The sequence below is a fragment of the Amia ocellicauda genome, chromosome 13 (genome assembly GCF_036373705.1).
Source record: "Amia ocellicauda isolate fAmiCal2 chromosome 13, fAmiCal2.hap1, whole genome shotgun sequence".
NCBI lineage: Eukaryota > Metazoa > Chordata > Actinopteri > Amiiformes > Amiidae > Amia > Amia ocellicauda.
In genome coordinates this window covers 28,047,585-28,069,971 of record NC_089862.1, presented here as the reverse complement: position 1 = coordinate 28,069,971, position 22,387 = coordinate 28,047,585, and the positions used below count along the sequence as shown (strand labels likewise).

The window sequence follows — 22,387 nt, the reverse complement described above, 5'->3', positions numbered from 1 at the left end:
CAAGGGGGAAAGTGATGGTAGTGACATCTGATTACTTCCAGGCTCGTGGCTAGCCTGTCGGTCCTTTCCAGAACCAGTGAAATTCCTCTGTGCGGGCAGAGTTGCTAGGAGACAGCTGGTAAGAGCCCACCCAGGGGGGAAAAATTGATTGTAGGTGGTAAGCTGGGATGGGCAGAGTCTAGATTGTTCTACAAACAAATCAAATAATGGTCTAAAATGTATTTGTTGTGTTTACCTTTGTTTTAAAAAGCAAAACCATATACAAGTTACCAGCAGACATTGTTTTCAATAGTATGGCAGTAGATGGCTGGGGTCATTTCCTCAGAAAAGCTCCTCAAAACTATATACAAATGCAACCACGTTTCACAATCTGCCTTATAGTGTGCTCGGTCTCACTCCTAATTGAATTTTGTTCTGCTTTTCCAGTTGCTGTCAATATTTCTATACTACATAGTGTTTTATGTGTTTGTGTTGTAATTGCAAAAGTAAGCTTCTGGCGGCGTGGGTTCACTGAATAAGTGTTTTGTGGACGAACATTTAAACTGCACGGTGCACTTAAGACATATTCTGTATTCTGTAGCCCTGACCTGCTTGCCAATTGCCATTTTCAGTCACGCCACAAGAATATGTTTCTGGTTATTGTTATTTATTTATTTGCACATGCCCTTATCCAGGGTGCCTTACAGGCTACATGAGCAATACAAAAGGGCAGTATAGGTTACAATTTAAGTTCATTGTGTTTCCGGGAATCTGATCTATTATAAATTGGTAGCGACAAATGTCTGTTCATGTAAAGCCACCTGTGTAAACTCTTGGAGTTGCAGAGCAAAATAAGATGTCTGAACTTAATTCGAAAAGTTGCATGAAGCCAGTGACCTCCTATCTTTGCCTGGAGAGGCGGGGGGATTATTACGCTGACCCCGGTGCTCCCAGGGGTGATGGTGAACAAATTGGATGGTCACGGAATTTACTTATTTACTGAGTGGTCCCCAGGGAAGGCCCAGCTCTCATTATCCAGGCTGAGAGACATCCACCTGGGCTCAACACCTTGGCCAAGGCTCCTGATGACCCCACATCCGTGCTCCTGTGTGGGCTGCTGCTGCACAGTGAGACCTGAATGCTGAAATTGGTGGGAAAGATGTAAATGCTGCCTAGGTGCCAGTATGTCATTTATCAGTTTTTCAAATCATTCACCACATTACATACCGGATTTGTGTCTCGACTGCATTGGTGTTCTGGTGGGGCTTTTGTGGAGTCCGGCAAAATATTACCCTGCTGAAGAGAGATTGCACTGCTGGAGACGGTGCTGCATTTGGCAGAGCTTTGACAGGATGCCACTTATGTGTCTGATGATCCCTTGCTTTCATAAGAAGAAAAAAGAACGATATTGGATAATTTCTGTGCTTGTTGCTTCTCAGATTGTTTCCACGAGTCTTTTCACTGAGCTGGAGAGGCAGGGAGGTGTGATTGGATTGTTAATCAGATGAATGAACTGTACATTATTAATCATTTTGCTCCTTACTCCAATTCTGATGAGAAAGAAAAAAAAAAAAGATGAAATCGATCGCTTTGTTTTAGCTATTTATTTAAAATATTTTTCAAGTAAAACAGCAAAAAAGATACAAGATACAAAACATGTTTTTGAGCTGGTGTTACAGTTTCCCTTTAATTTTCAATGACATTTTTGGTTGTTGTTTTTTTTTCTTCCATTTTTTTTTTTTTTTTAAAGGTTAACAACAATGACTGCAATTCACTGAAATAAAACTCCCCCTGTGGAGACCTTTTTTTCTCTTTACAGCTAAAGCATAAGGAAACATACCATGAACATGCACAATGAGTCTACACACTTTACTACTAACATAAAGTTAAGGAACAACAAGTATAAGTATTTAAAAGTTGAAGAAAAAAATCCAGATTTTGTCACATATTTCAAGAAGGTTTAGTCTTCATGGTTGATAATATTTTATTGACTGGTTTATTGAATGGCGTTAATTTTTTAAAACATTTTTGATTATATGGTGAATTACTTTTTCTCTGTAGTATTCATGGCTGTGATCAGTCTATCTCATCTTATCTTCAAACATACAGCCTTACCTGCACAGATTGAAGTATTTTAGGGGGGTATTGGTCTATTGAAACCCATATCAGTGGCTTGCAATCAATAATTCTACTGCTTATTTATGAAAAAGATGTGTACTGGTTAAAAAATATCTTTAAAGATGAACAGAAAACAAAAAAGGATTGTGTAAATGTACTGCATCATTTAACAGCAGAGATGTTCTATAACTTTTCAAAACAAACTTTGAAATAAACTATTCACTACATTGACTCACTTGAGAATGTATTCAACCTTTTCAAATCAATAGTTATTTGCATTGGAAATGGTGTTGGGGTTGTGTAGAGACCAAGGAGAAAATGGAGAATTTAAAAATAATTTGCCTAAATTTAATGCTGGGGTTAAAGATGACTGAAGTAGCCAGGATCTAATTGGATAGTACTCGGCAATCAGTAAAAAACAAAGGCACACTTTGTTTAAAGGAACACAAATATTTTACTTGTATGTAGTTGTAGGAAATGATTGAGTTGCAGTTATTCACATTATTGCTCACACAGTTTGTTTTGTGGTGATAAAACAGTATTGCTTAGGATGTTCACCTTGTTCAATGGACACATTTTATGATGTTGAGGATGGTTATGATGGGTTATGTGATCTCTATACTGCTTGTCTGAGACAGTGAACTGGAGACTAATCAAGCTAATCTCCAACAAAGCTAAATTCTCATTGAAGATCACTTTTACTTTTTGCCCACAATTTGCAATTTGCCCACAGCTCTTCCAACAGGGAAAATATGGACCTTTCCCCTATGTTGGTATACAAAGTTCACGTATGTTTGAACTCACTCAAGGGATGCCTGTACTGGTAATTCAAAAGGGTATAGATCTGAAAATAAATTTGGCATAATAGGATGTCACAACAGCATTGCATTCTGAAAAATTGCTTTGACCCTCTGTTCTGAATGCTTATCACATTTAACCAAACCAGGCTCACAATTAGAAAATGTGTTAGTCTTATCAAGCTTATCAGAAAAGTACATTATAAAAGGGAAGTTTGAAGTTATAAAATCCAAGGCTGACAATGATAACGGATATTTGGCTGACTGGAAATACACTTCCTGTATATCATTAACTGAACTGCCCACCACTTCCACTCACACCTGAATCGCGTTTCTGCTGTATTGACTGCTGTACACTTTGACTGATGACTGAGTACCATCTTAAGAAGCCTTTGGATGTTCGATATGAGGTCGAATAAAATAAAAAAGCACAGTCATTTAACACTATAAGCAATGGGGAAAAACAACCAAAACGGACGGTTCTTCATACTCACATCTGCTCAATACAAAAATACTTGCTCTTTTTTCTCTCAAAATATTAAAAAAATTACAGCACTGTTTTGGCAAATCATGCTTCAACATTTATAATAATAATAATAATAATAATAATAATAATAATAATAATTTCTTTATTATGCAACAATATAAAAAAGGAGGGAGTTGGGTTGACAGGTGGATGTGTGATAGAGGCCGAGGTGAAGTCTTGAAGGTCTTGAAGTTGCTGAAGCCTGAAAGAGGCACAACTGGAAGTTAACACGGTGCCTACCACATCAGTACGGCCTACACTTCATCACCCAGTGAAACGCTCTGCCTCAGTTGGGCTTACGAACCGCCCAATAAAACAGTTTGAGCTGCTTCCTGGCAGCCCAGTTAATAATGATTGATTTATCATGCTTAAACATATGGAAACAGAATGTTTATCATTATCAAGTCGTTCTTCTTATACACAATATTTTAAATCTACTTTCACCGCAAATGTGATCCAATTTTAAAAGAGAGGTGGATCATCCATAACTGTCTCATCATCAGGCGCAGAGAGAAAGGAGAGTTTATGAGTCTTGAATGAATCTTCTGGATTAGCCGGTTAGCTGCCTGAAGTCAAAACCTATGGAATGCTCAAACTGGTCCATATTCAGTTTCCATGGGAGGCAGATGTTCCAGCCTTCCCCCAACCCCTCTGATGTGGGTGGAGGAGGAAATGAAAGATTAGAACAGATGAATGGTGCCGTGTTCTTAATACAGGTACAGGCAATCGCACAAAGATTGACTTTAAAATATTTAGTTTCTGAGCCTCTCAAAGTTCTGCCCAACCTTCATTTTACTGGTGATCGATGGATGAAGTCTAGACCCCTCAGCTCAGGAAACAATCTACATAAGGCTTCAAGATACTATTTGGAAAACTTACCAACAGTCCACAATTTTGTGATAAGGATCGGACAGCCTCAAGGCAGGGCAGGAGTATAGGTGAACACCATCAAGACCAACTGTCGCCACCATCACACATCAGAGCCCTGAATAAAATCCCACAATGGAGTGAAAGTTCAGAATCATTGCAAACTGAGCTAACAAATAATAGTCATGTGAGGATTCAAGGCCTATTAAGAGATTCATCCATAAAAAGAGGAACAAGAAAACTGCACACCTGATCAAAATCTGACAGGTGTGTAGAAGATAAAGCCTGTGACAATAAAGTGTATTGAGATCCTCCTGTGTCTGGCATTGTTTGTTTATACATTTTAAAAGAGCAATGCCAATATTTTCTGGAAAGCCTTACAATGGCAAATTATGATTATTATCATTGCTTTATAAAATGCTCTAAACATTGACTACCACATCTCATTTCAATCACCTCAAGAAGATTGAAGATCTCAAGATTCATATATAGGAAATGGGTTATTCCACCACAATGTCTTTAATCAGGGAGCTGGGTAAATATCACTGAAAATATGCTGCTAATGCTGACCTCACAATAAATGATAGAAGTGTTATTTGGTGACTTTAATTCTCTAAGTTAAGTAGTGCAGTGCAGTATGAGTAAAACATAAGCCATGCACACCTATTTCATCATCGTTACAAAACAGAATACATCTTGTTGAGGATGGTTATTAAATATGACATATGAGATCAATATTAAATCTGTTTAGAACTGTAAGATTTAGGGTTCTGGGAGTTGAGAATCGCTCTGGCCTCTGAGAGCCTGAGCCTGAGCCTGAGTTTACTCCGCTTTGCCTTTAAGGCAAGGTGTACTAGTACGCTGTCCTTCCCTTCAGCTTATCAATAGCTCCCCACACTTTGTTCAAGTGCATGGATGCCGTTCTGGTCTCCCTGAGGAGTCTGGCTGGTTTGTTCATTGCGTGTGGTGTGCTGTTTTGTGGTGTATTCTCGTTTTCAAATAATCAGGGTTGCATTCACAGCAGAGCAATTCCACTCTATATTGCAAATCTAATAACACAAACCCAGTCATACTTTTATTTATTTGTACCGTAACTTGTAACATGCTCTCATAGTTCTTGAATTGCATAATCACCCTGCGATCATTACTGATTAACTCACTACACTGACCTGCTTGAACAAAAAATACTTTGAAAATCCCAAGTCCAAGCCAAGCCAAGCCATTGCTCAAAGCTTAGGGTTCATATTGTGGTTTAAAGTGCCAATAGGTTAGAAACACAAAAAGACATATGAAACTGTGCTTTTTTACATTATCTTTTTGGCTCTGGAATTAACCTTTATTATGGTTATTATTCTTGTTTCATTGCCTCTGATTTCTGTTACTGTGAAAGAGGTCAAGACAGAAATCAACCTCTACATTTCCTTTTTAGAGGTCACTACATTTCTGAAGTGGGAATTATTTAAAAGTTAAACAAGAACCTCTGGCTTTGCTCTGTTATTGAGCAATATGCCTTTCGGCAAGTAGTAATCGTCTATGGTTGTCGTTGCAGAGAAATCTCCACTGATGTTTTGTCAGAGGGCAAAGCATTACATTTTTTTGCTTTTCACAGCACATTAGTATTTAGTTACTGACCTCATTTGTCATTGCATTTCCATAGTTTCAGAATCTGTTAAATATTAGGTCCATGTTCACCAGGAACCTCATGTTTAATTAAGGAAAAGGAACAGACTAGTTTTTGTTGTTTTCTTCCCTATATTGGTACACATTTTTCTTTTTTTACCCTCCAGTTTGGGATAATCATACTGACTTACCACTACAGCCCTTGTAGTAGTATGACAACTATGAAGACAGCACATCTTCTGAATTGTGCACTGGCAGGCCATCCGCTCAATACATTTAACCCTGAAAACAGCTCTAGATACAGCAAGCAAAGTTATGATGACAATTTGGCTAACCATACAACAGTTTGTAGACTGATCCAGCTCTCAGTGATAGCACTACAGCCTCCTAGCCACCCAACCAGCTATAGGAGTCACTGTTGCATGTCAAACTGATAATCTGTCCCCCTTACCCAACTCTGGCCTGCCTTGATTTAAAACAAGGCAGGATTTAAAACAACTCAAGACAACTATGACCGAATCGTTCTGCTGTTTTTGAGACATCTGTGAATGCCTTGCTTTGTGGTATCACGTTACAGCTTTCTACTGTTGCAACTGACGTTCAGGTTGAGAAGCAGTCACTTTGGTTTAGTTAAGTCCGATGACGCAGAGGTAATTTTCCGGCACTAGTCCTGTTGTACTCATGTCCAGGCCTGCACTCTGGCAAGGCAGTGACTTCTCATTGAGACACTCACAGCACTGCACCAGTTGAGTTAAATGTGTTCCTGTGAACATCTGTGTACATCTGTTTATCTGATTTCCATGAACAATTTCTGTTGAGGCTATATTTAACTTTTCAGTAACCTAAGATTAAAACAAATAACAGACATAAATGCCAGTCACTACTATGCTTTTAAATTCAAGCTGAAAGGTCACTAATAAATATTTTTTTTAAACTTGAATAAGTAGGAAGGAGAGAACAATGACTATTTTATATGAACCGAACAATAGTATACAGAACAGTAGTACACTATACTGTATTGCAGATCTATATACCTTTGTAATATGAATGCATCTGCAATATTTTTTCCTCCATTGTAATGTATTTCAAATAAAAATATATAGGCCTATTATATATACATATATAGAAATATGCACCTAAAATACATCTAGGAATGGCTGTTTAACATATGTCAAACAATTTTATCTAAGATATGCTTGCAATAAGAGCTTTTTTTTTTCTTCTCTTGATTATGTGAGATATTTACACAGGGTGTTTGTGGGCTTACAAAAGAACCTATTAAATTATGTTAAAAATGCTCATTACTAAGATGCTTTAAGAATTGGCTTAAAAATGGTTCCTGGATCAATAAGCTACACAGGTCTGTCATATTACAGAGAAAGCTTGAACATTGTGAAATAATCACATTTTCCCACAATACATTTATATAATTGGTAAGAATATCAGCTTTGTGCATCAGGCCCTGAACGGCTAAGCTGTTTGATATGCATTTGTTTGTGTCTACAACATTTTATGTTTGCAGTTTTGTAGGACTGTTATCTTTAAGTCAAAGCTGGCTGTACTGAATATGGCAGTTAGATGAGCAAGATGGGACAAACAATGTGCTCTTGTTTGCAACTTTCATTAGGTTCCTCAAAGTTTTAAATGAATATTGCAAACCTCCACAATTATTGGCTTCCTCGTTTCTCCCACTGGAATTTACAAGAGGACGATAAGGAGACAGCATCGGGTTTACTCTCATTTTTCATTTCCCTCACTTCTCCCTACAGAGAACAGCCAGCATGAAACGAATGATACGAACCTCACACTAATCAACACCACCCTGCCAGTGGACAGACCCAAGACTCACCCCCGGGACTGGGAGAATGTGTCTGAAAGGCATGTCACTTCCTGTTCTACCATCTCCGACTTCATGTTTACACTGCAAGATTTGTTTCTTTCCCTAGGATACCAAATCTATTCTTGAAATTCGAAAATCACTGTCAAAATATGTGCACAGGTTTAGAACACCCTTTCATTATAGTGTTCCCCCAAAGCATACCTTCCAAAGAATCCAGATTTCATAATACAAAATAACTGTTCTGGGAGCTAAATGCATGCTGTGTACTACATTGAGTCAGGCAAAAAAAGACACACTTATACTGTAAAACAAATAATCCACTTTACACTTTCAGTTTGATAGGATATTTGATAAATAGCAAAGGAATTCGATTCAATCAGACATTTGGCAGCAGGTTGTGATGTACTCAATCAATTAATTCTGAATAATTCAAAGTTGTAAAGCAAAGGATTTGATGCAGAATTTTGCTTGCATTGATTCCCTTCATACCCTTAATTAAATAAATGACATGACATGAATTGTGAAATGACTCTAATTTGCCAGTATGATCTTCAATATGAAAATGTCAACTCTTCATGCTCGTGACATAATGTTAGATGATTCCTATGTTCATTTCAGCAAAACACATAAATCTATTGGTGCATTTCACTAAACAATAACAGAAAAGCCGTGGGTTGAGGGAAGCGGTTTGAAGTGGAGGCACAAGGTTTATCTATTTTGCTTACACTGTTGCAGATCAATGTTACTTTTTGTAAAATATCTACTTGTTATATAGGCTGCAGCTAAAGCAGAACAAAATATAAATATGCATTTCCCACATTGTTTTAGACCATTGTGAGATTGAGTGGGGAGTAAATTACGGATGTGTGGTCTGTAATTAGAGGCTATGCAGAGCCCCAGCCTGTAGGCCTCTCACAGTGTATTCAGTAAGCATCACACTTTGGCAAAGCGACCCATACTCACGCAGATTTCAGCAGTACTGCCTGGACTTCCATCCCTGAGGAGCAGCGTCTACAGGAGGGATCCAGCGAATCTGGACAAGTGAAAAAAGAACAAAACAGCACCTGATTCACCGGGCTCCGGACCAGCTCAACTCTTGAACCTTGATTCTCACAGTGGCTCCTCTGCGCTGCTTCAGAAAACTACTCTCACTCATCGCTGCAGGGTTCAATCTGAGTGCACCCCCCTCTCTGGTTACAATGCACCCTCTTACTGCCTGGGAGCCGCCAAAGGACTTTCATGACAGAAAAGGAGCAATCTGAACATTTAGCACTTCTTGTCGTGACAACCTAGGAAATGTTGTTCAAAAGATTACTCTTCACATTTCTGGCTTTTAAACATATCCAAATCAATGGTATGCTCTGTGTTTTTGATAACAGCCCAATCACACTGTTCTAAACCTACATTTAATACTGCATTAAAAATAACTACAGGTGACATGGGTACAGTAGCCTCAATGGTAAAGCCAAGGATGAATAGAGATATTGAAAAACTGCTTGAGGAACCTGGGAAGAATGTGGTGAGACCAGGAGAATCAATCAAGCAACTTCTAGAATACACACTTCCAAAGGTAGGGACCTTTTTGCACAGCTGTTTGTTGAGGTGGGGACAAAGCAGTAACAAGCAACTCTATGTCCACCTTGCAAAGATATCTGCTTGTGCAACACCATCATTCATGTGTGGACATCTTAAAGTTTAAGAAGTTTGAAATGTTTAATTATTAAAACATGAAATAAAATAGTGCAGACTTCAGTAATTAAAACTTAATGAACTTAAGGGCATTTACACTGCAGAAGAGTTTTACAGGATTGTAACTGGGCAGCATGAAGGGTTTGATAATAATATGTTCTGTCAGACAGAGAGCAGGGAATCCACCAACTTATATTTTAGTAATGACAGGAAAACCATTAATGAATGACATCAGTGAGAAAAGGAGATGTTGAGAATGCCAGAATCTGTCTTGAACACCTGCCTTTTATCCTGTGATTCTTGCTTTCTAAAAGATCAGAAACCATGCTGCAGCACTTTCATGAGTTTTTCCAATTATACAATTCACAGAAGGCACTGCTTATTAGTAGACTAATGCCAATATGATAATGCGAGAATTAGAAATGCAACTGAACTTGCTCTTGACCCATCTTATATTTATAAGTTTCATGTGACTAATGTATAGCCCTGTGGTCGATAACATAAATCAAGCTCGGCATATCAGACAAATTGAAAATACAAGGAGAAACAAAAGGACACATTTCATTTCAAATTTACAAATACCAACTCCTTTTTTGTAACTGCAAACATAGTTTTCAAAGTTGTTTTTTCCAATTCTGCAGCTACTCTGCACAGCTCTTTACTGTGACATGGTATTTGCACTGATGTTTTTGTCATGAACATTTTGCGGTTTGCATGAATAGCTTAGTTTTGGAATGATAAATGAAAAAGTTAATTCTGTATTACTGCTACACTACATTAATGTGATGAATGTTCTTCTGAGAGCTCCCAAGTGGCTTAGCTGGTAAAATCCTCCCCTTGGAGCACACTTTGGACCTATTGGACCCATTATCTGGACTACGTCAGCCAGCTGTGCTCAACCAACACTTTGCTGGTGCACAGTTGCTTCATAGCCTCAGGGGTTGGGTGTTTTTAGGTCAGCCAGGATACTAGGCCAGGCAACAGCGATCCCTGTGGCTTACTGGGTGCCTGCGAGTCTGCAGAAATATCAGTGCTAAATAAGTCAGGCCACCATGCAGTGCTTTAGCTCTTGTTTGCACCGTGGGCTTGAAAAGAAGCAGATGTCGTGACAATGACTTCAAAAGTAATGTGCATGTTATCTGCATCTCTACCATTCAGATAAGAGGCCTTGAGCACTGACCGGAGTCGAATAGCTGGTTTGAAAAGGGGGGTTAACAAGACTAACTGCAATTCCAAATAATACAGAAAAGGAAAAGAGTGTATTTTACAGGTTTTAATGGAGCTCCAAAGGGAAGGATTACAATATTTGTATGTTCCTTTAAGTTAAATAATTACCTGTGTGTTCCTATTTATATTTAATCCATAATTTATTTTTTATCAGTAGAACACAATGTTATATTATTGATTCATTATGTCATATTATATATTCTAATACACTGTATTATGTTATTTCAAATTTCAGATTTCAAATCAGTACTTAACCATTGGATCTGCACAATTCTAGCTTTGTGTCTTTACGGAAATTGATTAATCTCAGCTCAAATGCAGCTCCAAGCAAAGTTGGGAGATGAATAAAATGAGACCCTAACTTGAGAATAAAAGGTCATGGCATGCTGCTGTATTCAATGGGAGGCAAGCTGCTTACTGAACCTCTGCAGACAGAGTAAACTATGTGGTCTATCAACTGGATGTGTTGCAAGGAGAATGATTTATTATGATACCCTGGGAGAACTAGGTGTCAAAGGAATGGGAGCACTCTCTTTCACACATTCCATTAGCTCTTTCTGGCTGTGGACAAACTGCAAATGATGCTTTCCTTTTCAGGTAGACATGCCCGGCAAAGTAGAGGAACTGCATAAATCTTTACTCCTTGTATACTTAAAAAGGCACCAGCAGGATCTTTAATTACATAATTATCACCAGCAGCCAACCCCTTTGCTAATACAATGCCTGCATATTATTGATAATATTCTTGATTCCCTGTAGGAAATTCTTCAATATTTGTTTTGTCTTTAAATATTTGTCATATCTGCAATTTTATATGGATCTACATTATACACTTTCCCTCTCTCTCTCTCAATTTATATATATTTATATATATCCCTTCTAGAAACTTACCCCTGCTTAGCTTCCTTTCATTTCCTCTCTCATTAATTCATCTCTGCTCTTGGCCTGCTAACCCCCTGACTTCAAGGCCAATGCAAACCCTCGTCTTTAAGAAGCCTTCTCTTGGCGTCTCCCTACAGAACTATCATCACATCTCTTTAATTTCTATTCCATCTACAACTGGAACAATCTGTGGTTGACCCACTCAATCCATCAATATTTTCTGGATTGAACTGTAATGTGTCCTGCCTGGCAGAGGTGTGTCTTGGGTCAAGTGACAACTGTGACATAGTATCTCGAAAACAGATGTAGACCACACCACAATTCCTACATAATCACTCTCTATAGTTGGCCACTATCTGGGCTTAAACAGTTTGGAGATTATGCAGTCAGGCTGTCATTCTGGTGAAGAGACTTGCTGTTCAGTTTTGTGGCAGTTTCAATTTGTCAGACACCATTGTCAATGAAACCCAATACTCTTGCTTTTCGACTTAACTTCGCGCTTCTCTCGCAGGAGGAGCAGGCGGTCATTTGTGGGTCACACGTCACTCCCAAATATTTCCAGAGTTTTACAATGTTCGACACATTGTATGTACTTAACATTTTGGACAGTGATGTACAATTGTATCATATTTACACATTATTTTCAGTGTTCATGAAAATGTTCTGTTCGGTTTAAATGAACTGACTAAATCTTGATCATAATAATACATTATTTTGGGGAAAATGTCTACAAATTAATTCTGGTTGTCCTGGTAGTTGCATTTAAAAATACATTGTATGTGTAATATATATATTAAAAAAAAAACTACTACTTTTAGTAAAGCATTTAAAAAGATTGAATGGCATACATTGTTTAATAATATTCTAGTTTCATTTAGCTTATAGTTTTACTAAATTATTTTCCTTACACATTGTGCAACTATAAAACACAGAATATATAGCACTTGTAAATGCCATATACATTTTAATATTGTCTGGCATTATTACTGCCAAACCTTAAATAAGTGTGATATCTACACTAAAATAACTATAACTATAACTATAAAATATGTGTATAATTTTATTTAAAACCAGAACTCCAGTTGGAGCTAATATATTCTCTATCCAATCCATCATGGCCTACTTGTTAATTGAAGAGCAATTAAAAGAATAACAATTCTGAATTGCTGAGCTGGAAGATAGTTTGAAACCTTATAAACAAGAAACCGATTCAAACAGAATAGTGTACATATTAGTATGATTCACCACAATATGGTATTTAATGATGTTTAAAAGGAACTAATTATTTGTGAAATGTACCTCTCTAGCCATAGGTCTGCCTACTAGTAAAGTGCAGTGAAGTTAATTACAGATGTTGTTGGTTACTGTAATGAACGGAATATTCCTGAAGCAGATGTAGCTGCAAAATTCTAGGGATGCGTTTTCCTGGAAATAAATAAATAAACATGCTCCTGAAAAAATAATAACAGGGCATCCTTTCTCAGTAATTCATAAACCCGTATTTTACCTGGACCCTGTACATGAAGATTGTAATTTTTTGGATGTTTTCCCAATGTTCAATTCAATCACTCAGTGAATCCAACGGATACACAATCCAACCAGACATCGCAGAGTTGTTGCTGGCTGTCACTCTCTTGTCAAATTCACCCTCTGGTTCTTATCTCTGTGCAGAGTTTGACAGACACCATCGACCCCTTGGTGATTTTGAAAAAGGCTAAACTTTAAAAGCTAAAAGTTAACCTCACTGATGCTTTGTGTTTTCTTGACTGAGCTATAGTCTTGTGTCATAAGTGTGACCCTCTAGAGAAGATTGTGGAGTCACTGCTGCCCCCACTATTACATACCTGTACATATGTGGGAATATTTAAGTTTTTCAACCCTATCTCTAATCCTGATCTCACCTTTAACCCTAAATCTAACAAATCAACCAAATAACTCAGTCGCAGTTTGCTGTGTAGACATTGCCACCATGAGCTATGAAGAGTGTTAGATGGAGAAAAGGGGATGAAAGGGGCAGGAGTGGTCACCTTGGACAGAATCTATTAGCTGAACAGGGGGTTAGTTGAATGGAGTGCACTGTGGGGCCATGAAGGGAAAAGGGCTGGTGGGAGGGTTGGTGAGGCTGGTTGCGCTCAGGGAGATTACCTGAGCATGCAGTGAAGAGGGGAAGGTGAAAGCAGGAGGAGGTAGAGCAGGTGACAACTCCGCGGGATACAGAGGATAGGGAGCCCAGACATCGGGGCTGCTGGGATAAAGTGCAGGTACTGTGAGCTCATCTGCAAGACAAGAAGAGGAATATGGTAAGTGAAACAGGAACGTAGACCCTTAACACAAACGGTGAACATAAATAAAGAAGGAAGACTGAGAAAGATCACTGAAGTTGTGATCACATTTCATTGAAGTTATTAGTTAAGGTTAGGAGCTTAAAAGGAGTAGTCCATTCTAAGATGTATGTGCTGAAGTTGTGAGCAAAGTCAGGGTAGTTTTCAGAGTCTGAATTCCACGAGGATGTAATACACCGCACCATCTCGAGGTTCATCCCAATAAATAAAGCTGACACCAGGAACACTAAAATTAAGTCATAAGCTGTAGCACATCATCTAGTCAGGAACAAATTAGACTACATTGGAATTTAAACAATAATAAATACTTGTCATGCCATCCAAAACTATTAATACACTTCTACTGTTTGGATTCTGACACATTCTCTCTTGAGAGAGAGATATGTAAGCTATACAGACGTATTGGGAAGCTGTTTCTTCTGAGCACATATACTGTATATATTCAAATATTTATGCACACATTCCCAGCTAGACATGTAGTTTGTTTTTGATTCTATGCAAGTCGGAACAGTAGGAATTAACTGAAATTTAACACTTTAAATATTGAAGTATTTCTAAGGTGCAGCACGATTAGCAGGTCTCATGGCGCGTCAATGAATAACATGACATAAATAAAAATGCAGAAGCAGAGAGATGCAAAGCAGTGCTGTGGGCATTGTTTAGCAATTTACAATACGTAAAAAAACATGCCTAGACACACTCTGCTCTACAGTTACGAAAACTTTATGATTCTCTTAGTAAATAGATGATTTATTTAATCAATACTATTAATCTTCTCTACAGACGTTAATTGTCAACTGTTTGTTTATACACTCCTCTCTAAGGCAGGAACTGGGCCCTCAAAGACTGCTGAAACAAAGTATGACTAAAGGCTTTAGACATGGTGGCAAAATAGGCAATCTTATTTAGAGTAACTGTGACTTAAGAAAAGCACATGTGCTAAATGTAAAATAAAATGTTACTGAACAGACACCTCAGCATGTTTTATTTACACTGACTGTCTGCTGGATGAAGTACAGAGTTATTTTCTTTTATCGCACTGACATTTGTACAACAGTCTTACTTTCAGATAATTATGGCTGATTTGCTTAAAATAGCATTTGATTATGTCATCTTTTCAACTAATTGTTTCCTTCCGTATTGTTTCAGAACAAACCAGAAGGAACATGACTTTCTGTAATGTAAGATTCCAGCTAATAGCTTGCTCTCTCATTTTTCAGGAATGCACCACTCCACTTAAGAACGTAGCGCTTGTATACAAAAATCTTTGCTAACTTCATACTGTTTATTCAATATTGAACAAAATATTTATCGTTAAAGTAATCAGAACACAACCGTGTATATAAAAACTCCCCTTTTAACTAGATTGAGTTAGTTTCATGAACATCAAAAAAAATCACAGAATGTTTTCTTTATGTTGCTGACGTCACTTTTCTGTCATTTTAAAAGAAAGAGTCGACTGTTGTTAAAGGTTCATAACCTAAATCCTTTTTCATTTTCTCCCACCAGCTGTTTGAACTGTTTTGCTTGACTTATTATGTGAATTTGAAAATGCTCTGACTCCTTAGGGAATCATTGTTTTCACTCATACTAGAACTCAATGCCAAAGACAACCCTTCCAGGAGATTAGCAACTAAGCAACATCTTCAGTAGTTATTAATTATGAACAAACAGGAGTAAAATTTATTATTTCTCACTATGTACATGTATATAACAAATCTTTATTAATGGATAGCATTTATTGAATTACTTTAGTACCAGGCCTGTTGTAGTTTATCAAATTAAATATAACAATTATATTTATTTCCATTATGAAATGAAAAAGGAAAAAAGGTCAGCAAAGTTTAAATTACACAATAGCCTACAACATGATACAATGATACTAACACTGAAGTTTCAGGGTTCATATTTACTGACGAGGCAGACAAGACTATGAAGTAAAATTAAATCACAGACTTTAAGAGCTAATGAAGTACACACCTGTGTCATTAAAAACCATTTCTCAGTCGCTTTTCTTTACATAGGTTTTGCCCAAACAGCACGTCTTAATTAAATTGTAACATGTGCTCTGTCTCTCAGTTTGAATGGCTCTCTACAGACAGCTAACTCAAATCTAAGCTACTGAATTCAATAACAACATCCCAAACTCCCCTGTACCTATGAGATGTCATATGAAATAAAATGTAAGAAATGAAATATATATATATATATATATATATATATATATATATATATATATATATATAATTTAATCACATTATCTATTGCACAACTTGTATGCGAAATGTATATATAGTACTTTTGTAAACAATAAATATTCAAGACACATAATTATTCTCTCTACATTTTGCATAGCAGACTTGTAATTATTGTTAATTTGCAATTGGCAAATGGGTTGAAGAATTCATATGTTAATTTTGTTCCACATTTCTTATTATGATCTCCTCCAACGTTAATGCAATTCTTCCATCAATGTTCAAATTTGAAGATGTTCTCCGACAACAGTTGTGTTAACAGAATTGTAGAAATCATGTTTCATGTCAAAATGCTGTTATTTCGGATGTTCCCCGACTTGTGCAATGTAAAAAAGGTTAAATGGTGCCGTATTTCAGCTATATTATTTCCATTGTCAAGCACGAGCAGAAGTCCATAGAAGGTTTTATAATCTGTCAAATGATATCTGACACAGTAGAAAACTAAGCCTCAGCAGATCCCTGCATAATTTACACATTATGGAATTAGCCTTAGTGAGGTGATAATTGGTTAAGGTATACTGTAGAACTGGACGATGATAAATGCTGAAATGGTCCATACATATGTTTGTCCTCTTGGGCAGAAGTTAGAGAAAATACTTATTTCACAGGTTTAATACATTATTTTAACAATGTCCATCAAATGGTTGTAGGTAAGTAAGTAAGTGAGTAACCATATGGACAACTCACATATGTACAATATATGAAAACATATTATTTATGTATAAATCCCCATAACTATCATAATCGGCCTATATTGAACCACTGCTGGCTGAAGGCCCCCCCAAGATGTTTCCACTTAGAACATAAAAAAGAACATAAGATAGTTAATTCACGAGAGGAGGCCATTCGCTCCATCGTGCTCGTTTGGTGTCCATTAATAAGTGATCCAAGGATACTATCCAGTCTATTTTTAAATGTTCCCAAGTGTTCAGCTTCAACCACATCGCTGGGGAGTTTGTTCAGATTGTGACGCCTCTCTGTGTGAAGAAGTGTCTCCTGTTTTCTGTCTTTAATGCCTTGAAGCCCAATTTCCATTTGTGTCACCGAGTCCATGTTTCCCTGCTGATCTGCACTTGCTTCAATCTACAGCTTCTCTTTTCCATGTCATGTTTGCAAAATGTATGATTTAATCTTCCCACAATTTCATCTATGTGGTCATATTCTAGTTTTTTTTAATCTCTTGGTATCCATTCTGTAGCCTCCTTGGTCCACCTTTCATCTGTTCTTCTTGCAATGTGTCAGCTCAGCTGTTTGAACATTTTCACTCTTTCAATGATGCCACATATTTTGGTTTGTTCTTGGATCCATCCGTCTCTTCTTGTTATTCCAAGGACACATCTTTCCATGCTCCTTTCTGTCGTCTCCAATTTCTGTATCATTTCAAGTGACCAGGTTCCACAGCCATACGTGAACATTAGTAGTATGCATTCAAATGGTAGATTACCTTTCAACAGCATGTGGTTTCTTCCAAATGCACTCCATCTCATTTCTACTCTTCTTTTGAAATCTGCGCTGTTTTGTTGTCCAAAGTAGACATAACATTTAACTTCTTCGAGTATCCATTGATCTATTTCAATTTTCTTAGATTTAACAAAGCTGATCAACATATCTTTGGTTTAACTCATGTTCATATTAAGTCTAGTTTTCTTGCTTGCATCTGAGAATTCTTGAAACTCAGGTATTTTTGCAAAGATTCAGTTGTTCAGTAAATTGTAAGTTTTTCAAATAAACTTCCTCCACCTCCTTGATGTACTCCTTTTCAAATATTGATTGAGTTGGATTGTGGATGTAGCATTGTTGTATATATATTTAATAAGAGTAACATAGGTTTCCTCATTGTTTTGATTTCTTAGAGCTCTGATGACTAAGGTTGTAAAATGTAAAAACGAATTTGATATATTGTAACAATTGTAAGTCACCCTGGATAAGGGTGTCTGTTAAGAAATCCAGTAATATACACTCACCTAAAGGATTATTAGGAACACCATACTAATACTGTGTTTGACCCCCTTTCGCCTTCAGAACTGCCTTAATTCTACGTGGCATTGATTCAACAAGGTGCTGAAAGCATTCTTTAGAAATGTTGGCCCATATTGATAGGATAGCATCTTGCAGTTGATGGAGATTTGTGGGATGCACATCCCGGGCACGAAGCTCCCGTTCCATCACATCCCAAAGATGCTCTATTGGGTTGAGATCTGGTGACTGTGGGGGCCAGTTTAGTACAGTGAACCCATTGTCATGTTCAAGAAACCAATTTGAAATGATTCGACCTTTGTGACATGGTGCATTATCCTGCTGGAAGTAGCCATCAGAGGATGGGTACATGGTGGTCATAAAGGGATGGACATGGTCTGAAACAATGCTCAGGTAGGCCGTGGCATTTAAACGATGCCCAATTGGCACTAAGGGGCCTAAAGTGTGCCAAGAAAACATCCCCCACACCATTACACCACCACCACCAGCCTGCACAGTGGTAACAAGGCATGATGGATCCATGTTCTCATTCTGTTTACGCCAAATTCTGACTCTACCATCTGAATGTCTCAACAGAAATCGAGACTCATCAGACCAGGCAACATTTTTCCAGTCTTCAACTGTCCAATTTTGGTGAGCTTGTGCAAATTGTAGCCTCTTTTTCCTATTTGTAGTGGAGATGAGTGGTACCCGGTGGGGTCTTCTGCTGTTGTAGCCCATCCGCCTCAAGGTTGTACGTGTTGTGGCTTCACAAATGCTTTGCTGCATACCTCGGTTGTAACGAGTGGTTATTTCAGTCAAAGTTGCTCTTCTATCAGCTTGAATCAGTCGGCCCATTCTCCTCTGACCTCTAGCATCAACAAGGCATTTTCGCCCACAGGACGGCCGCATACTGGATGTTTTTCCCTTTTCACACCATTCTTTGTAAACCCTAGAAATGGTTGTGCGTGAAAATCCCAGTAACTGAGTAGATTGTGAAATACTCAGACCGGCCCGTCTGGCACCAACAACCATGCCACGCTCAAAATGGCTTAAATCACCTTTCTTTCCCATTCAGACATTCAGTTTGGAGTTCAGGAGATTGTCTTGACCAGGAGCACACCCCTAAATGCATTGAAGCAACTGCCATGTGATTGGTTGATTAGATAATTGCATTAATGAGAAATTGAACAGGTGTTCCTAATAATCCTTTAGGTGAGTGTATATTGAATCAAATGCTTTCTTGTAGTCAAACAAAGGAAGCATCTTGCCAATTCTTCTTGTACAACTTGTGTATGATACATTGTGTTATATACACTTCTGAATCCTGTTTGTTCTCTTGGTTGTGTAAAGTCCAGTGTGTCTTGAAGGCAATGTGTAAATATTTTTGAAAATATGTTGTATTAGATGGGAACTACACTAATGGGCCTGTAGTGTTTCAGATCTATTTTGTCTTCTTTCTTGTGAAGGAGAATAATGGTTAATTATATATATACAGAGAAAGAGAGATAGATATAGATACAGATATAGATATAGATATAGATACAGATACAGCACATACTATATACACAGTATATAGTACATATATCAGTTGTCCTTATGGATATGTAAAAATGTAAATAAATAAATACATACATACAATACAATCAATTAGCATGAACACAAGAGTCTGGTGAGTTGTCAAGGCCAGCTCACAATAAAAATGTGTACCTACAATCAGTTATGATGAATACCAGATTTTTATATATGAGATTATTTTTCTTTCCTTCTCTTTCTTTTTTTTTAGTCATGGGGCTATTTTATAAAGATTGTATTGTTTTGTAACTGGTTACAATTACTGGATAATTGTCCAGAATGCCTTAATGCTAGAATGTAATTTTTTGGAATCATTTAGTCTCCTGTTTAGATATTCAGCTAAACCTCAATACATAATGAATACAGTCCTAAACTGATGCCTGCTTACCATCTAGGTAGATAAATACAATTTGACCAAGTTTGAGTCACACTCACACTTCTTATTGGTCCATTTTCAGATGTTGTGTAAATTCACATACAATTAGGCTACAGTTTAAACAATCAACATAGTCAGATAAGAGAGTATCAATAAAGATACAATAAATAATAATAAAAACAAGAAACACTTCATTTTCTGTCTGGATCGCAGCCACAGGAACCCAAACAAGAATCAAACATCTTGTCAAAACATGTGCATCAGTTCATGTGAATTCAATAGTCCATTTAGCTACAGGTATTCCAAAACGTATCCAGAATATTCAAGAAGATCAATAGGAGATAAATATAACGGCCTCGTCGAGAGGCAGTTTTCTGTCTTTCACAATAACAATAACTCAATATTATATAAATAAGAAAATATATCTGTATAAATTCAAATAATTGGAAGAGCATACCTTTATATCACTACAAAGGATTGGTATCTTGTAGTTACATATAGTTACTCATTTGATTTTATGAGTAACTATATGCTGAAATAGCTCTGCATTAAAATTAAGTTCTTAACATGGATCAAAGAAAATTTAAGAAATAACATTTTTTTAAGGTCACAATACCAAAATATACTGTTTGTTAGAAACCAATTGTAATAGGATAATATTTGTAGATAATAGAATGTTCACTACAAATCTGTTTTTTAATGCAAACAGTGTTATAAAAACTACTTAAATTTGAGTTAATATACTTATTACAAGATAACAAATGATAAAAAAACAGTAGCACACTATAATTATAATCAGGGGCTTTATATCTTAACTCTTATGGAGCATGGCACACACAGAGGCCTAGTAAACTAGGATAATATATTTTTGTGAAGCCTGTTAAATGTTTGTGACATAGACATCACATTGGATTGTTAAGGGTGGATTTTGTTTGTAGTATTCATTTAATTTACTCAACATAACAATATATATAATTTAAATAATAATAAAAAAAAATCTGTCCATATTAAGAAGCCCAATAATTCCTGAGGACAGAAATTCAGCCAAGGTCTCAGTCTGTCCTGCAGATGTGCCAGGATTGTACTCACAGGGTTCTCTAGTGATGAACTGGGGTCCAGGACTTTGCTGAGAGGGGTTGGGGGTTCCCACCAGTTTGCTTTTGGCCATCTTGGTGTTGGCTTTGGCGAACTCCAGTCTCAGTGTCTGAGGAATCTCTGGGTCGAAGCGGATACCCTACAGGTGGGGGTTCACAGAAGATAGTAAGAACCAGTAGGAGCACATAGTCCATATTTAGTGTGACTGTGGACATTTTGAAACTGAATTCCCTTAAACAGAGTTAAATTTAAATTATTACAATTTTGTCAATGCTTAATTGCAGTGCGTGACAAACAATTAGCTTCGATCAGTGGTCTTTGATTTTTGGGCAACGGATCAGTGGATTACTGACCACTTTTTCCCATTTGATTGGACAAGAAACCAAAAACTGGTTTACTTTTTAATAAACAAAATAAATCAGTGACTGTAATGCAGGCCTGACAGCAAAATAAATTCAAGCTGTAAATGTCAGATTTTAATGTGTACCTTTGGTTGCACTGGTGGTGGTTCAAAGTAACCAAATACAAAAACACAATAAAGTCTTCACATCCAACACAGACTGTAGGGTTAAACTACCTTTCTTATTGCACTCTGGCATATGCTGTGGAATTACACATGCAGAATGACTCATTACAAATAATACTTCTCTCCACACATACATGGTGGTAAAAATATGCACAATATTATGAAAAATACTCCTTCGGACTCACTATTCCCTCAAATTTTGCCCTGTGTATAACCTCTGCACTGAAATATAGCCCTAAGGACACCAACTGTAAATAAGATAGAATTTCAATTCACGGCTTAGAAAGTGTTTAATTTAAAACCTTCCCCATCTACACTATATTTTTTTCTGGAGGTTATATGTCTATATATGTAATTTCTGCATCTTTCACTCAAACCCTTGGAGGAATATAGCATCCTACTATATGTACTATGATGATTGCTCTGGATTAAAAAAAAAAAAAATGAATAAAGTAAATAACACATAGGTGACTCAAGCTCCAAATACTGTAGTTATTAAGGTTGAAAGTATGTGCCTTTACTGTACCCATTATTGTGAAATCGAAAGTACTTGAAAGTTGATGTTTTGCACATTCAAACACTAAAGCTATACAAACAAACTGTTACCTTAAAATACTGAATGTGTTAATGTACACTGAACATTCATTATGTGACAGTCTAGAGAACATAGGCATTATATAAAGTCAGTAGTGAAAATAGCAGTAACTGTAGCTGGAA

At 37.0% G+C, this 22,387-nt stretch overlaps 1 protein-coding gene across 4 annotated transcripts in view; it reads right to left on the bottom strand.

Annotated features, from left to right (window-relative positions):
• Nucleotides 1-1,568: 1,568 nt before the first annotated feature.
• The window catches only part of LOC136766693 (RNA-binding protein with multiple splicing), a 34,202-nt gene continuing 13,383 nt past the window's right edge, over nt 1,569-22,387 (bottom strand). For 3 of the 4 annotated variants that reach the window (XM_066720406.1, XM_066720409.1, XM_066720407.1), the window contains 5 exons: nt 21,139-21,283; nt 13,691-13,821; nt 8,711-8,780; nt 4,300-4,405; nt 1,569-3,622 (listed from right to left, as the gene is read on the bottom strand). In XM_066720406.1, the coding sequence (XP_066576503.1) occupies nt 8,718-8,780; nt 13,691-13,821; nt 21,139-21,283 (339 nt within the window). In that variant the 3' untranslated portion in view covers nt 1,569-3,622; nt 4,300-4,405; nt 8,711-8,717. The remainder of the gene's footprint in view (nt 3,623-4,299; nt 4,406-8,710; nt 8,781-13,690; nt 13,822-21,138; nt 21,284-22,387) is intronic. The other variant, XM_066720408.1, reaches the window with a different exon arrangement.